The sequence below is a fragment of the Saccoglossus kowalevskii genome, chromosome 10 (genome assembly GCF_978046115.1).
Source record: "Saccoglossus kowalevskii chromosome 10, keSacKowa6.1, whole genome shotgun sequence".
Lineage (NCBI taxonomy): Eukaryota > Metazoa > Hemichordata > Enteropneusta > Harrimaniidae > Saccoglossus > Saccoglossus kowalevskii.
This window is the reverse complement of record NC_140650.1, coordinates 23773433-23792779: the sequence shown is the minus strand read 5'-3', so window position 1 is coordinate 23792779 and position 19347 is coordinate 23773433. Positions and strand designations below refer to the sequence as shown.

At 36.0% G+C, this 19347-nt stretch overlaps 1 protein-coding gene across 1 annotated transcript in view; it reads left to right on the top strand.

The window, feature by feature from the left end:
- LOC100370058 (coiled-coil domain-containing protein 33-like) overlaps positions 1-19347 on the top strand; it is a 93426-nt gene that overhangs the window by 7783 nt on the left and 66296 nt on the right. Inside the window, exons 4-10 of the mRNA XM_006815400.3 lie at positions 1254-1417; positions 1641-1774; positions 2394-2503; positions 3250-3446; positions 3966-4086; positions 5275-5407; positions 6277-6410. Coding sequence (XP_006815463.2) covers positions 1254-1417; positions 1641-1774; positions 2394-2503; positions 3250-3446; positions 3966-4086; positions 5275-5407; positions 6277-6410 — 993 coding nt within the window. The remainder of the gene's footprint in view (positions 1-1253; positions 1418-1640; positions 1775-2393; positions 2504-3249; positions 3447-3965; positions 4087-5274; positions 5408-6276; positions 6411-19347) is intronic.

Genomic DNA, 19347 nt, shown 5'->3' with positions numbered 1-19347 from the left:
GTTTGAATTCTGCTTCCAGAGGGTGCTAAACACAACTAACTTAGGGAGTATGTGATGTTTGATGTCTGCTCAGTAATATGAGTAATATTATATTCATCAAATATTTAATTTGTAACATAATATTTATTTGATCAGTACACATATCAGTTAAGACACCAAACACAATTTTGTTGACAAATACATTTTTAATGTCTTTGATAAACAACTGTTATTAGTTATGTGTATTCATGTGATATATCACTTGTACCCACATTTGCATTCTGATTATAAATGTCTTTTTGATGTACCAATCTGTGCTTGGTCTGTGCTGCTTATATCATTTGAACTGTATTCATGATATAGGCACATATACTGTAAAATGACTAATTTCCAATGGGTTTAAATTTTGCTGATTTACCATTTCAGGCATATTCAGTGGGTTTTAAATTCACGGTTTTATCATTTAGATAATGTGTTCTATGCTTAATATACATATTCACTGGGTTTTAATTTAGCGCATTTTCCAGTCAGCGAAATAAGCAAAATTAAAACTCAGTGAATAATTAATCCTTTTACAGTATGCTACTTGAACTTTACTTGACCTTTGATTAAACATGTATAGTAGGCCATGTATCTATAATCCCTTAGACACAAAAGTCAAACTTTGTCTCCTTTCACAAAAAAACATTATTAAAAATTGGAGGGTACAAGTATCAATAAACTCAAATTTCAAATTTGCATTGTTATATTCTGGTCCAAAACTGAGATGAAGTTGTGTGTTAATACAAAAGTTACCTTTTGCTGACTTTTCAAAAAATAAACCTGCATAATTGTTCCCTTTAATTTTAAAGAAACATTTGATACAATTCTGTTCATTTGGTTCCAAAATCAAGCGCCATAGTAGCAGTGCAGTGTGTGTTTGAATTGTGCATGCGTTGTGTAAGTCGTGTGGGACCCATATCAAACACACTACCAAAATGTTAGCTATTTAACCTATAATGATTCCTGCCAATATTTTGGTGCCAAATTTTTATTAATTTTTCTAGAATTTTTTGTTAATTTGAGACCAAATAGATATACTTTTATGTTGCCTTCAGGTCTTGATAAAAAATATGGAAAAATTACATTTGTTTATTTTTGTGAATGGTGCCAAAGTTGACTTTGGCACTCAAAGGAGTACAAGAAAATATCATTTATTTTTGATGTGTTTTTAATTTTGTTTTTCACATTAATATTTGAATGGAGAAATTATAGTTTAAATAAAAAATTTCCAGATTACAGATTCCCCATTGCCTGAAGTTACAAACCGCCAAGTAGGTGCACAGACAGGTATGCATGTATCCAGGCCTGGTAAAGACGAACTGGAGATAATAGTGCACGGATGCACCAGTTTACCATCGTTACCAGATGGCAGAATACCTATACCATATGCTATTGGGTAAGTAGAATATCGACCATTGTGAGCAGCCTGTCCGATCCGACTATTATTACACAGCTCTCTTATTTTCAAAATTTTTTATTCTTAACCATCGTTACAGTCAGTCTTAAAACATTACCTACCAGTGTCTATTTAGCCCATTAAGCAAATGTTTTTTTTTTTGACCTACCGAGTGGAGTTGGTCACATGTCAAATCTAACTTATATTTTTGATTATTTGTTAGGAAAAGCGGGAGTGATGAAGAGAATGATAAACCAGCTCAGGCGTCCACACATACGGCAATACTACCAACGCATTCACCGTCTTGGGAGGAGATTATGACAGTAGAAGTGGAAGACCATAATGCCAAGAAAGATGGTTTGTATAAATACAATATCATTTAGAATAACTTAGTTATCACAAAAACAAAAAATATAGAATATATTTAAATTTAAACTGTATAGTTGTGTCAAGTTACTATAGTTACTCTATTAAAACTATATCTCTGATTGCAGGAATGTTTGAATGTAAAATGTTCGTTTTAATGGGGTTTTAGGTATGACAAACTCACTTATATTTCTGCAGAGTATTTACTTCAGTTTACGTGCTTTTGACAGCAAATATGGGAATAGCAAAGAATGCAAGGGCTGTGAAATCATTCAGCAATGCTATTCTAAAATGATGGAAAATCTCTAAATATAAAATTGAAAACAATGTGATTATTGAGAATATAAGAACTAATACAGACCAGTCAATTCATTAACAAAAGGATGTGATATGTCCAACTGATATAATGGCTTTTTCTGGAAATTGTCATGACGTTGCTTCCTTGTAGGTATTGCTACTATTAATCCGATAATAATGGTCATCTTCATTATTAGTGAATCCTGGATGTTTTCTCAGCAAATTCAATATTTGTCTTTGATTTTAATTTTAATGAATCCATGTGCACTTGGTATATTTACAAACATTTTATTTTTTGTTTTGTTTATTATAGCTCTGATTTTGAAAGTAGCAGACAATCCGTCCAAGGAGTTACTAGTTAATTACAAAATACCAATAGCTAATTTAATACCATTCCATCAATATCACTTTGAGTTTATCCAGGTAAGTATCATATGTCTATTGAACTTGTAGTGTCTGGCAATGTGTAGGTGAAAGCATATTAAATCCTTTGTCTTTAGGCAATACTACTCACAACTGATATATTTTTCGTGGACATATTGGCATATTATTTGAGTGAATCTTGTGATATGTTGATTCAGGAACACCTGAAACTTCAAAAAAACCCAGAGAGCATTCACGATTACCTTTTTATTCCACTATTTTCGTCTATGACAAATGGCACTACTTTTTACACATCAATGAGCGTTGGTGATCAGGAGACATGTAACACCATTACAACAGTATGAAATAAAGAAGTGTCACAAAATGTCACATATTTCTAGATAAAAAAAGATATATCCTTATGTTCAAAACTAAGGCTTCACAGTAGGGCTGACAAGTTTAAGAGCATGCTGTCTTGAGTTTTTTGATGACTGTAAAAATGACAAATTCCACCAGGGGTCAGAATTACACATTACCTCAGTGTGCATCTTTCTATTTTTATTTTGTGCTTGTATATATTTTTTTTTAGGCCAACAACTTTCAAGCACGGCCAATAATTTTTCAACTTACAGGCCCGGCCAATAATTTTTCAACTTACAGGCCCTTTAGGCCATCAACCTTTTGACATCGATGGCAAATACTCGTGGTAATCTTAGATGTTGATATTTTGAACCATGATATGACATATTTGATGATCTATGCGAACTCTGGATTAATTATTTGTTTGATCTTATGTCTACTTACAGCCAGAAAAATATGGTTCAGTGTCAGGTATAAGGATGTATGCGACCGTGATGCGTAAACGTAGTGTCCTGCCAAGGGATCCAAACTTTGTATTTACAGGTTTAGAAGTATATTTGAGAGCCGTACAACATGAACTTGGCAATCCTATTGGACCTCTCATAGCTGTAGCTAGAGTGGTTCCAGACTATTTTGGTTATAAGTAAGTTTTATTTTGTCATTAAGTCATTCCGATTTTCAGTGAATTCAGTAGAATATGGGTTTGTAATAGCAATCAAGCACAGTGAGAGTGGCCGAACTAGTGTATATATAGGAGAGAGTAAGAAAAAAATTTATCTACACTTTGAGTTTTAAAATGGTGCACTACCATCTATGGGCGGTACCATTATGCGATGAGAGTTGTTCAATGACGATCATTTTCTGGCAATGAACTGAAAATAGTTCTACTGTGAATGGTGTTTAGACTCATTTTGAGCAGCAGTGTCACACAAGTCGTACATGACAAAATCTTGAATTCCACTCAACCTTCATGTGAAAAAAATACACTCGCAGTTCACATGCTTTCATGTTCCATAGTTATATAATTCAGTTCTATGTTTTAGTAAAATTATTTAGTATGCATTGCCTGTTACATATTCATTCATTCTGTTTATTTCTAGTTCATTATATGTTATATGTCACACTTTTTGATTAATTTTCATAATTATTTCATTGAATACAGGAGAGACATGTTGTTGCGCAATCCTAGACCGGCTGGTATTGATTTAATCAGTGTTGAATTTCCAGACCCACATCCATCTGCATTTAAAATTCAACCTGCACGAAGACAAGGCTACCCACAGGTAGGTATTGATTAATAATCAGTGTTGAATTTCCAGACCCACATTCATCTGCTTTCAAAATTCAACCTGCAAGAAGATTTATGAATGAACACAGCTAACCAATAATGCGGAAACTTTAAAATCTCTATAAATACTTGATATCTGGCTTCAATCCTAAAATTACAATGAGCAAATAAAAAGATGGGTGACCATTCTTCAAATGGAAACGATTATTTTACTTTTTTCTAGCAGTTGTTTTGAATTGAAAACTTGCTAAAATACGTGTAACTGAGGTACACGATTGAATTAGTAGTTTAGGTACCCAAGTTTTTAGTTTCAGAATTTCAAGTAGCAATCAGTCATAGAAGAAAACCTTTAAAAATGTCTTAGCAGCGTTTTTCTTTAAGAAGTGTTGCAAGTCTCAGAAGTATTGGGGCAGCCAATTTGCAAACTCGCTAGTGAATTGGCTAACTGCTTGGGTTTTGACTAAACTGTTGGCTTTCGAATCTCGCTGGCGCCGACTCGTGGTCGCGTCCACTCTGGGGAGTCTATATTGTATTAGGGAATATGGAATGCTTTCACGTAGCCTGGTACATGGTCTGGATTCCCCTGAATGATTTGCTTTGCGAGGCGTGATAATGTGAAAGTAGTTTCCCTGGTCAGCCTGAGAATGGCCACAGTCATCTGGCGTACAAGTGATAATATGATAAATGCGATTATTCCACCAATATTTACTATATAGAGGTAACCATCTTGAACACTGATTGAAACTTAATAATGAGAAAAATTGAGAAACAGTTGCCTACAAATCAGGGAGAAAAAAATTCTTCACATCCAAACGATTCGTTGGGGTAACATTAAACCAACCGCTAATAAAATTCGACTTCATTCTTTGTTTTTGCGTGGACAATCCCTGTATACGAACACCTCATCACATGAAGAAAATAGAACACTTTCCTTGGTGTATTTGAAAGCGAAATCGCCATCCAACTATAGTATGACGGACCCGACTGTTATATAGATTCACCCAGAGTGGGCGTGACCACAGGACACCACCAGTGAGATTCGAAAGCCAACCATTCAGTCAAAACCAAAGCAGCAAGCTCATGAGCAAGTTTGCAAATTGGCTGCCCCAATACATCTGAGACTTGCTGTAAACATGTTTATAAGACAGATATTAATAATGTATATGTTCTTATTTCTCACCAGATAACTGTCCCTGGAATCCCATCAGAACAACCAGTGTGGAACCACATGTTCTTTTTCCACCAATCACGTGATAATGCTACTATGTTTTCAGAGACAGCAGCATTAGTCATTGAGTATTATCCCTCCACAAATAGTAAGTTTCTTGATTTTTTTTATCTAAAAATGTTTTGTATTTAAAATTATGAGAAATGGCGATGATGTTTACATTCAAGTAATGTTTACATTCAAAATGGCTTCCACATGTGATGTTTACATTCAAAATGGCAGCCAAATTCATGTTTAGATTCAAAATGGCTTCCACAGGTGATGTTTACATTCAAAATGGCAGCCAAATTCATGTTTAGATTCAAAATGGCTTCCACAGGTGATGTTTACATTCAAAATGGCTTCCACAGGTGAATTTTACTTTCAAAATGGCAGCCAAATTTATGTTTATATTCAAAATGGCTTCCACAGGTGATGTTTACATTCAAAATGGCAGCCAAATTTATGTTTAGATTCAAAATGGCTTCCACAGGTGATGTTTACATTCAAAATGGCTTCCACAGGTGAATTTTACTTTCAAAATGGCAGCCAAATTTATGTTTATATTCAAAATGGCTTCCACAGGTGAGTTTTACATTCAAAATGGCAGCCAAATTCATGTTTAGATTCAAAATGGCTTCCACAGATGATGTTTACATTCAAAATAGCTTCCAGAGGTGATATTTACATTCCAAATAGTTCTACAGGTTTACATTCAAGATGACAGCCAAGGAGATGTTTACATTCAAAATGGTGTCTATCTGTAAATTAAAAATGGCAGCCAAGGTCATGTTCACATTCAAATTGGCATGTACAGATTATGTTCACATGCAAAAAAATTACCAAGGATATCTTTACATTCAAAATGGTAGCGTTATGAACCATTGAGTAGCCTTAGTTGTGCCTCAGTCATCATTGACCATTTCAGTCAGCACTTCTTAGCTGGAAACGAATTTGAACTGTTTTTCAATCTTCCAGCTTTCACTGAACTGAGTTGGCATCTCCATAATCCAATTGGTTTCTCAGTCTTATTATTGGATAAGAAAGTGTACGAAGGTTTGATGTCAGATAGCGGCCGTATGGGAATTCGAATTGATGGATTGCCAATACAGGTAAGACTATGTAGTTACAATTCTACTCTGTTAGCAACTTGTATGATCCACACACTGTCAATATCTGTCATCACCAATACCGCCTCAAATTTGCACTCGGAAATACACATTTCAGTTCAGCTTTATTTGTTTGTCTTCATTTAACTAGTTATTTTCTAATCTGATTTAGTCTGCTTTTAAGAAAAATCAATATGTGTGTGGTGTTGGAAAATACAAATTACAAAATACTAATTGCATAATTTGACACCCAATGGCAATGTAAATATTTGATTTTATGGATATGTCCTAATGAGTTGTGGGATACATGTCCTAATGAATTGTGGGATACATGTCCTAATGAATTGTGGGATATATGTCCTAATGAGTTGTGGGATATATGTCCTAATGAATAGTGGGATACATGTCCTAATGAATTGTGGGATACATGTCCTAATGAATAGTGGGATACATGTCCTAATGAATAGTGGGATATATGTCCTAATGAGTTGTGGGATACATGTCCTAATGAGTTGTGGCATACATGTCCTAATGAGTTGTGGGATATATGTCCTAATGAGTTGTGGGACATATGTCCTTATGAATTGTGGGATATATGTCCTAATGAATTGTGGAATACATGTCTTAATGAATTGTGGGATACATGTCCTAATGATTTGTGGGATACATGTCCTAATGAATTGTGGGATACATGTATTAATGAATTGTGGGATATATGTCCTAATGAATTGTGGGATATATGTCCTAATGAATTGTGGGATACATGTCCTAATGAATTGTGGGATACATGTCCTAATGAATTGTGGGATACATGTCCTAATGAATAGTGGGATACATGTCCTAATGAGTTGTGGGATATATGTCCTAATGAATTGTGGGATATATGTCCTAATGAATTGTGGGATATATGTCCTAATGAGTTGTGGGATATATGTCCTAATGAATTGTGGGATATATGTCCTAATGAGTTGTGGGATATATGTCCTAATGAGTTGTGGGATACATGTCCTAATGAATTGTGGGATATATGTCCTAATGAATTGTGGGATATATGTCCTAATGAATTGTGGGATACATGTCTTAATGAATTGTGGGATATATGTCCTAATGAGTTGTGGGATATATGTCCTAATGAATAGTGGGATACATGTCCTAATGAGTTGTGGGATATATGTCCTAATGAATTGTGGGATATATGTCCTAATGAATTGTGGAATACATGTCTTAATGAATTGTGGGATACATGTCCTAATGAGTTATGGGATATATGTCCTAATGAATAGTGGGATACATGTCCTAATGAATTGTGGGATATATGTCCTAATGAATTGTGGGATATATGTCCTAATGAGTTGTGGGATATATGTCCTAATGAATAGTGGCATACATGTCCTAATGAGTTGTGGGATACATGTCCTAATGAATTGTGGGATACATGTCCTAATGAATTGTGGGATATATGTCCTAATGAATTGTGGGATACATGTCCTAATGAATTGTGGGATACATGTCCTAATGAGTTGTGGGATATATGTCCTAATGAGTTGTGGGACATATGTCCTAATGAATTGTGGGATATATGTCCTAATGAATTGTGGAATACATGTCTTAATGAATTGTGGGATACATGTCCTAATGAGTTATGGGATATATGTCCTAATGAATAGTGGGATACATGTCCTAATGAATTGTGGGATATATGTCCTAATGAATTGTGGGATATATGTCCTAATGAGTTGTGGGATATATGTCCGAATGAATAGTGGCATACATGTCCTAATGAGTTGTGGGATACATGTCCTAATGAATTGTGGGATACATGTATTAATGAATTGTGGGATATATGTCCTAATGAATTGTGGGATATATGTCCTAATGAATTGTGGGATATATGTCCTAATGAATTGTGGGATACATGTCCTAATGAATAGTGGGATACATGTCCTAATGAGTTGTGGGATATATGTCCTAATGAATTGTGGGATATATGTCCTAATGAGTTGTGGGATACATGTCTTAATGAATTGTGGGATATATGTCCTAATGAGTTGTGGGATATATGTCCTAATGAGTTGTGGGATACATGTCCTAATGAGTTGTGGGATATATGTCCTAATGAATTGTGGGATATATGTCCTAATGAATAGTGGGATACATGTCTTAATGAATTGTGGGATATATGTCCTAATGAGTTGTGGGATATATGTCCTAATGAGTTGTGGGATACATGTCCTAATGAGTTGTGGGATATATGTCCTAATGAATTGTGGGATATATGTCCTAATGAATTGTGGGATATATGTCCTAATGAATTGTGGGATACATGTCTTAATGAATTGTGGGATATATGTCCTAATGAGTTGTGGGATATATGTCCTAATGAATAGTGGGATACATGTCCTAATGAGTTGTGGGATATATGTCCTAATGAATTGTGGGATATATGTCCTAATGAATTGTGGAATACATGTCTTAATGAATTGTGGGATACATGTCCTAATGAGTTATGGGATATATGTCCTAATGAATAGTGGGATACATGTCCTAATGAATTGTGGGATATATGTCCTAATGAATTGTGGGATATATGTCCTAATGAGTTGTGGGATATATGTCCTAATGAATAGTGGCATACATGTCCTAATGAATAGTGGGATACATGTCCTAATGAATTGTGGGATACATGTCCTAATGAATAGTGGGATACATGTCCTAATGAATTGTGGGATACATGTCCTAATGAATAGTGGGATACATGTCCTAATGAGTTGTGGGATACATGTCCTAATGACTTGTGGGATACATGTCCTAATGAATTGTGGGATACATGTCCTAATGAATTGTGGGATATATGTCCTAATGAATTGTGGGATACATGTCCTAATGAATTGTGGGATACATGTCCTAATGAATTGTGGGATACATGTCCTAATGAATTGTGGGATATATGTCCTAATGAATTGTGGGATACATGTCTTAATGAATTGTGGGATACATGTCCTAATGAGTTGTGGGATATATGTCCTAATGAGTTGTGGGATATATGTCCTAATGAGTTGTGGGATATATGTCCTAATGAATTGTGGAATATATGTCCTAATGAATTGTGGAATACATGTCCTAATGAATTGTGGGATACATGTCCTAATGAGTTGTGGGATATATGTCCTAATGAGTTGTGGGATATATGTCCTAATGAATTGTGGGATATATGTCCTAATGAATTGTGGAATACATGTCCTAATGAATTGTGGGATACATGTCCTAATGAGTTGTGGGATATATGTCCTAATGAGTTGTGGGATACATGTCCTAATGAGTTGTGGGATACATGTCCTAATGAGTTGTGGGATATATGTCCTAATGAGTTGTGGGATACATGTCCTAATGAGTTGTGGGATATATGTCCTAATGAGTTGTGGGATACATGTCCTAATGAATTGTGGGATATATGTCCTAATGAGTTGTGGGATACATGTCCTAATGAGTTGTGGGATATATGTCCTAATGAATAGTGGGATACATGTCCTAATGAGTTGTGGGATACATGTTCTAATGAGTTGTGGGATACATGTCCTAATGAGTTGTGGGATATATGTCCTAATGAGTTGTGGGATACATGTCCTAATGAATTGTGGGATATATGTCCTAATGAGTTGTGGGATACATGTCCTAATGAGTTGTGGGATATATGTCCTAATGAATAGTGGGATACATGTCCTAATGAGTTGTGGGATACATGTCCTAATGAGTTGTGGGATACACGTCCTAATGAATTGTGGGATATATGTCCTAATAAGTTGTGGGATACATGTCCTAATGAATTGTGGGATACATGTCCTAATGAGTTGCGGGATATATGTCCTGATGAATTGTGGGATACATGTCCTAATGAGTTGTGGGATATATGTCCTAATGAGTTGTGGGATACATGCCCTAATGAATTGTGGGATACATGTCCTAATGAATTGTGGGATATATGTCCTAATGAATTGTGAGATACATGTCCTAATGAATTGTGGGATACATGTCCTAATGAATTGTGGGATATATGTCCTAATGAGTTGTGGGATATATGTCCTAATGAGTTGTGGGATACATGTCCTAATGAATTGTGGGATACATGTCTTAATGAATAGTGGTATATATGTTCTAATGAGTTGTGGGATACATGTCCTAATGAATTGTGGGATATATGTCCTAATGAATTGTGGGATATATGTCATAATGAATTGTGGGATACATGTCCTAATGAATTGTGGGATACATGTCCTAATGAATTGTGGGATATATGTCCTAATGAGTTGTGGGATACATGTCTTAATGAATTGTGGGATACATGTCCTAATGAGTTATGGGATATATGTCCTAATGAGTTGTGGGATACATGTCCTAATGAGTTGTGGGATATATGTCCTAATGAGTTGTGGGATATATGTCCTAATGAATTGTGGGATACATGTCCTAATGAGTTGTGGGATATATGTCCTAATGAGTTGTGGGATATATGTCCTAATGAGTTATGGGATATATGTCCTAATGAGTTGTGGGATATATGTCCTAATGAGTTGTGGGATATATGTCCTAATGAGTTGTGGGATACATGTCCTAATGAGTTGTGGGATATATGTCCTAATGAGTTGTGGGATACATGTCCTAATGAGTTATGGGATATATGTCCTAATGAGTTGTGGGATACATGTCCTAATGAGTTGTGGGATATATGTCCTAATGAGTTATGGGATATATGTCCTAATGAGTTGTGGGATATATGTCCTAATGAATTGTGGGATACATGTCCTAATGAGTTATGGGATATATGTCCTAATGAGTTGTGGGATACATGTCCTAATGAGTTGTGGGATATATGTCCTAATGAGTTGTGGGATATATGTCCTAATGAGTTGTGGGATACATGTCCTAATGAGTTGTGGGATACATGTCCTAATGAATTGTGGGATACATGTCCTAATGAATTGTGGGATATATGTCCTAATGAGTTGTGGGATACATGTCCTAATGAATTGTGGGATATATGTCTTTATGAATTGTGGGATACATGTCCTAATGAATTGTGGGATACATGTCCTAATGAGTTGTGGGATATATGTCCTAATGAGTTATGGGATACATGTCTTAATGAGTTGTGGGATATATGTCCTAATGAGTTATGGGATATCTGTCCTAATGAGTTGTGGGATATATGTCCTAATGAGTTATGGGATATATGTCCTAATGAATTGTGGGATATATGTCCTAATGAATTGTGGAATACATGTCCTAATGAATTGTGGGATACATGTCCCAATGAGTTGTGGGATATATGTCCTAATGAGTTGTGGGATACATGTCCTAATGAGTTGTGGGATATATGTCCTAATGAGTTGTGGGATACATGTCCTAATGAGTTGTGGGATATATGTCCTAATGAATAGTGGGATACATGTCCTAATGAGTTGTGGGATATATGTCCTAATGAGTTGTGGGATACATGTCCTAATGAGTTGTGGGATATATGTCCTAATGAATAGTGGCATACATGTCCTAATGAGTTGTGGGATATATGTCCTAATGAGTTGTGGGATACATGTCCTAATGAATTGTGGGATACATGTCCTAATGAATTGTGGGATATATGTCCTAATGAATTGTGGGATACATGTTCTAATGAATTGTGGGATATATGTCCTAATGAGTTGTGGGATACATGTCCTAATGAATTGTAGGATACATGTCTTAATGAATAGTGGGATATATGTCCTAATGAGTTGTGGGATACATGTCCTAATGAGTTGTGGGATATATGTCCTAATGAGTTGTGGGATATATGTCCTAATGAGTTGTGGGATATATGTCCTAATGAGTTGTGGGATACATGTCCTAATGAATTATGGGATACATGTCCTAATGAATTGTGGGATACATGTCCTAATGAGTTGTGGGATATATGTCCTAATGAGTTGTGGGATATATGTCCTAATGAGTTGTGGGATATATGTCCTAATGAGTTGTGGGATATATGTCCTAATGAGTTGTGGAATACATGTCCTAATGAATTGTGGGATATATGTCCTAATGAGTTGTGGGATATATGTCCTAATGAGTTGTGGGATATATGTCCTAATGAATTGTGGGATATATGTCCTAATGAATTGTGGGATATATGTCCTAATGAATTGTGGGATACATGTCCTAATGAATTGTGGGATATATGTCCTAATGAATTGTGGGATATATGTCCTAATGAGTTGTGGGATATATGTCCTAATGAGTTGTGGGATATATGTCCTAATGAATTGTGGCATACATGTCCTAATGAATTGCGGGATACATGTCCTAATGAGTTGTGGGATATATGTCCTAATGAGTTGTGGGATATATGTCCTAATGAATTGTGGGATATATGTCCTAATGAGTTGTGGCATACATGTCCTAATGAGTTGTGGGATATATGTCCTAATGAGTTGTGGCATACATGTCCTAATGAGTTGTGGGATATATGTCCTAATGAGTTGTGGGATACATGTTCTAATGAATTGTGGGATATATGTCCTAATGAGTTGTGGGATACATGTCCTAATGAGTTGTGGGATGTATGTCCTAATGAGTTGTGGCATACATGTCCTAATGAATTGTGGAATACATGTCCTAATGAGTTGTGGGATATATGTCCTAATGAGTTGTGGCATACATGTCCTAATGAGTTGTGGGATATATGTCCTAATGAGTTGTGGGATATATGTCCTAATGAATTGTGGGATATATGTCCTAATGAGTTGTGGCATACATGTCCTAATGAGTTGTGGGATATATGTCCTAATGAGTTGTGGCATACATGTCCTAATGAGTTGTGGGATATATGTCCTAATGAGTTGTGGCATACATGTCCTAATGAGTTGTGGGATATATGTCCTAATGAGTTGTGGGATACATGTTCTAATGAATTGTGGGATATATGTCCTAATGAGTTGTGGGATACATGTTCTAATGAATTGTGGGATATATGTCCTAATGAGTTGTGGGATACATGTCCTAATGAATTGTGGGATATATGTCCTAATGAGTTGTGGCATACATGTCCTAATGAGTTGTGGGATATATGTCCTAATGAGTTGTGGCATACATGTCCTAATGAGTTGTGGGATATATGTCCTAATGAGTTGTGGCATACATGTCCTAATGAGTTGTGGGATATATGTCCTAATGAGTTGTGGGATACATGTTCTAATGAATTGCGGGATACATGTCCTAATGAGTTGTGGGATATATGTCCTAATGAGTTGTGGGATATATGTCCTAATGAATTGTGGGATATATGTCCTAATGAGTTGTGGCATACATGTCCTAATGAGTTGTGGGATATATGTCCTAATGAGTTGTGGCATACATGTCCTAATGAGTTGTGGGATATATGTCCTAATGAGTTGTGGGATACATGTTCTAATGAATTGTGGGATATATGTCCTAATGAGTTGTGGGATACATGTCCTAATGAGTTGTGGGATGTATGTCCTAATGAGTTGTGGCATACATGTCCTAATGAATAGTGGGATACATGTCCTAATGAGTTGTGGGATATATGTCCTAATGAGTTGTGGCATACATGTCCTAATGAGTTGTGGGATATATGTCCTAATGAGTTGTGGGATACATGTTCTAATGAATTGTGGAATACATGTCCTAATGAATTGTGGGATATATGTCCTAATGAATTGTGGGATATATGTCCTAATGAATTGTGGGATATATGTCCTAATGAATTGTGGGATATATGTCCTAATGAATTGTGGGATTCATGTCCTATTGAATTGTGGGATTCATGTCCTAATGAATTGTGGGATATATGTCTTAATGAATTGTGGGATATATGTCCTAATGAATTGTGGGATACATGTCCTAATGAATTGTGGGATATATGTCCTAATGAATTGTGGGATACATGTCCTAATGAATTGTGGGATACATGTTCTATTGAATTGTGGGATATATGTCTTAATGAATTGTGGGATACATGTCCTAGTGAATTGTGGGATATATGTCCTAATGAGTTGTGGGATACATGTCCTATTGAATTGTGGGACACATGTCCTAATGAATTATGGGATATATGTCTTAATGAATTGTGGGATACATGTCCTAATGAATTGTGGGATACATGTCCTATTGAATTGTGGGATACATGTCCTAATGACTTGTGGGATACATGTCCTAATGAATTGTGGGATATATGTCCTAATGAGTTGTGGGATATATGTCCTAATGAGTTGTGGGATACATGTCCTAATGAATTGTGGGATACATGTCCTAATGAGTTGTGGGATATATGTCCTAATGAATTGTGGGATATATGTCCTAATGAATTGTGGAATACATGTCCTAATGAATTGTGGGATACATGTCCTAATGAGTTGTGGGATATATGTCCTAATGAGTTGTGGGATATATGTCCTAATGAATTGTGGGATATATGTCCTAATGAATTGTGGAATACATGTCCTAATGAATTGTGGGATACATGTCCTAATGAGTTGTGGGATATATGTCCTAATGAGTTGTGGGATACATGTCCTAATGAGTTGTGGGATACATGTCCTAATGAGTTGTGGGATATATGTCCTAATGAGTTGTGGGATACATGTCCTAATGAGTTGTGGGATATATGTCCTAATGAATTTTGGAATACATGTCCTAATGAATTGTGGGATACATGTCCTAATGAGTTGTGGCATACATGTCCTAATGAGTTGTGGGATATATGTCCTAATGAATTGTGGGATATATGTCCTAATGAGTTGTGGGATACATGTCCTAATGAGTTGTGGGATATATGTCCTAATGAGTTGTGGGATACATGTCCTAATGAGTTGTGGGATACATGTCCTAATGAGTTGTGGGATATATGTCCTAATGAGTTGTGGGATACATGTCCTAATGAGTTGTGGGATATATGTCCTAATGAGTTGTGGGATACATGTCCTAATGAGTTGTGGGATATATGTCCTAATGAGTTGTGGGATATATGTCCTAATGAGTTGTGGGATACATGTCTTAATGAATTGTGGGATACATGTCCTAATGAGTTGTGGGATACATGTCCTAATGAATTGTGGGATATATGTCCTAATGAGTTGTGGGATACATGTCCTAATGAGTTGTGGGATATATGTCCTAATGAGTTGTGGGATACATGTCCTAATGAGTTGTGGGATATATGTCCTAATGAGTTGTGGGATACATGTCCTAATGAGTTGTGGGATATATGTCCTAATGAGTTGTGGGATACATGTCCTAATGAATTGTGGGATATATGTCCTAATGAGTTGTGGGATACATGTCCTAATGAGTTGTGGGATATATGTCCTAATGAATAGTGGGATACATGTCCTAATGAGTTGTGGGATACATGTTCTAATGAGTTGTGGGATACATGTCCTAATGAGTTGTGGGATATATGTCCTAATGAGTTGTGGGATACATGTCCTAATGAATTGTGGGATATATGTCCTAATGAGTTGTGGGATACATGTCCTAATGAGTTGTGGGATATATGTCCTAATGAATAGTGGGATACATGTCCTAATGAGTTGTGGGATACATGTCCTAATGAGTTGTGGGATACATGTCCTAATGAATTGTGGGATATATGTCCTAATAAGTTGTGGGATACATGTCCTAATGAATTGTGGGATACATGTCCTAATGAGTTGCGGGATATATGTCCTAATGAATAGTGGCATACATGTCCTAATGAGTTGTGGGATATATGTCCTAATGAGTTGTGGGATACATGCCCTAATGAATTGTGGGATACATGTCCTAATGAATTGTGGGATATATGTCCTAATGAATTGTGAGATACATGTCCTAATGAATTGTGGGATACATGTCCTAATGAATTGTGGGATATATGTCCTAATGAGTTGTGGGATATATGTCCTAATGAGTTGTGGGATACATGTCCTAATGAATTGTGGGATACATGTCTTAATGAATAGTGGTATATATGTTCTAATGAGTTGTGGGATACATGTCCTAATGAATTGTGGGATATATGTCATAATGAATTGTGGGATACATGTCCTAATGAATTGTGGGATACATGTCCTAATGAATTGTGGGATATATGTCCTAATGAGTTGTGGGATACATGTCTTAATGAATTGTGGGATACATGTCCTAATGAGTTATGGGATATATGTCCTAATGAATTGTGGGATACATGTCCTAATGAGTTGTGGGATATATGTCCTAATGAATAGTGGGATATATGTCCTAATGAGTTGTGGGATATATGTCCTAATGAATAGTGGCATACATGTCCTAATGAGTTGTGGGATATATGTCCTAATGAGTTGTGGGATACATGTCCTAATGAATTGCGGGATACATGTCCTAATGAATTGTGGGATATATGTCCTAATGAATTGTGGGATACATGTCCTAATGAATTGTGGGATACATGTCCTAATGAATTGTGGGATATATGTCCTAATGAGTTGTGGGATATATGTCCTAATGAGTTGTGGGATACATGTCCTAATGAATTGTAGGATACATGTCTTAATGAATAGTGGGATACATGTCCTAATGAATTGTGGGATATATGTCCTAATGAGTTGTGGGATACATGTCCTAATGAATTGTGGGATATATGTCATAATGAATTGTGGGATACATGTCCTAATGAATTGTGGGATATATGTCCTAATGAGTTGTGGGATACATGTCTTAATGAGTTGTGGGATATATGTCCTAATGAGTTATGGGATATCTGTCCTAATGAGTTGTGGGATATATGTCCTAATGAGTTATGGGATATATGTCCTAATGAATTGTGGGATATATGTCCTAATGAATTGTGGAATACATGTCCTAATGAATTGTGGGATACATGTCCCAATGAGTTGTGGGATATATGTCCTAATGAGTTGTGGGATACATGTCCTAATGAGTTGTGGGATATATGTCCTAATGAGTTGTGGGATACATGTCCTAATGAATAGTGGGATACATGTCCTAATGAGTTGTGGGATATATGTCCTAATGAGTTGTGGGATACATGTCCTAATGAGTTGTGGGATATATGTCCTAATGAATAGTGGCATACATGTCCTAATGAGTTGTGGGATATATGTCCTAATGAGTTGTGGGATACATGTCCTAATGAATTGTGGGATACATGTCATAATGAATTGTGGGATATATGTCCTAATGAATTGTGGGATACATGTCCTAATGAATTGTGGGATATATGTCCTAATGAGTTGTGGGATACATGTCCTAATGAATTGTAGGATACATGTCTTAATGAATAGTGGGATATATGTCCTAATGAGTTGTGGGATACATGTCCTAATGAGTTGTGGGATATATGTCCTAATGAGTTGTGGGATATATGTCCTAATGAGTTGTGGGATACATGTCCTAATGAATTATGGGATACATGTCCTAATGAATTGTGGGATACATGTCCTAATGAGTTGTGGGATATATGTCCTAATGAGTTGTGGGATATATGTCCTAATGAGTTGTGGGATATATGTCCTAATGAATTGTGGGATACATGTCCTAATGAGTTGTGGGATACATGTCCTAATGAATTGTGGGATACATGTCTTAATGAATAGTGGTATATATGTTCTAATGAGTTGTGGGATACATGTCCTAATGAATTGTGGGATATATGTCATAATGAATTGTGGGATACATGTCCTAATGAATTGTGGGATACATGTCCTAATGAATTGTGGGATATATGTCCTAATGAGTTGTGGGATACATGTCTTAATGAATTGTGGGATACATGTCCTAATGAGTTATGGGATATATGTCCTAATGAATTGTGGGATACATGTCCTAATGAGTTGTGGGATATATGTCCTAATGAATAGTGGGATATATGTCCTAATGAGTTGTGGGATATATGTCCTAATGAATAGTGGCATACATGTCCTAATGAGTTGTGGGATATATGTCCTAATGAGTTGTGGGATACATGTCCTAATGAATTGCGGGATACATGTCCTAATGAATTGTGGGATATATGTCCTAATGAATTGTGGGATACATGTCCTAATGAATTGTGGGATACATGTCCTAATGAATTGTGGGATATATGTCCTAATGAGTTGTGGGATATATGTCCTAATGAGTTGTGGGATACATGTCCTAATGAATTGTAGGATACATGTCTTAATGAATAGTGGGATACATGTCCTAATGAATTGTGGGATATATGTCCTAATGAGTTGTGGGATACATGTCCTAATTAATTGTGGGATATATGTCATAATGAATTGTGGGATACATGTCCTAATGAATTGTGGGATATATGTCCTAATGAGTTGTGGGATACATGTCTTAATGAGTTGTGGGATATATGTCCTAATGAGTTATGGGATATATGTCCTAATGTGTTGTGGGATATATGTCCTAATGAGTTATGGGATATATGTCCTAATGAATTGTGGGATATATGTCCTAATGAATTGTGGAATACATGTCCTAATGAATTGTGGGATACATGTCCCAATGAGTTGTGGGATATATGTCCTAATGAGTTGTGGGATACATGTCCTAATGAGTTGTGGGATATATGTCCTAATGAGTTGTGGGATACATGTCCTAATGAATAGTGGGATACATGTCCTAATGAGTTGTGGGATATATGTCCTAATGAGTTGTGGGATACATGTCCTAATGAGTTGTGGGATATATGTCCTAATGAATAGTGGCATACATGTCCTAATGAGTTGTGGGATATATGTCCTAATGAGTTGTGGGATACATGTCCTAATGAATTGTGGGATACATGTCATAATGAATTGTGGGATATATGTCCTAATGAATTGTGGGATACATGTCCTAATGAATTGTGGGATATATGTCCTAATGAGTTGTGGGATACATGTCCTAATGAATTGTAGGATACATGTCTTAA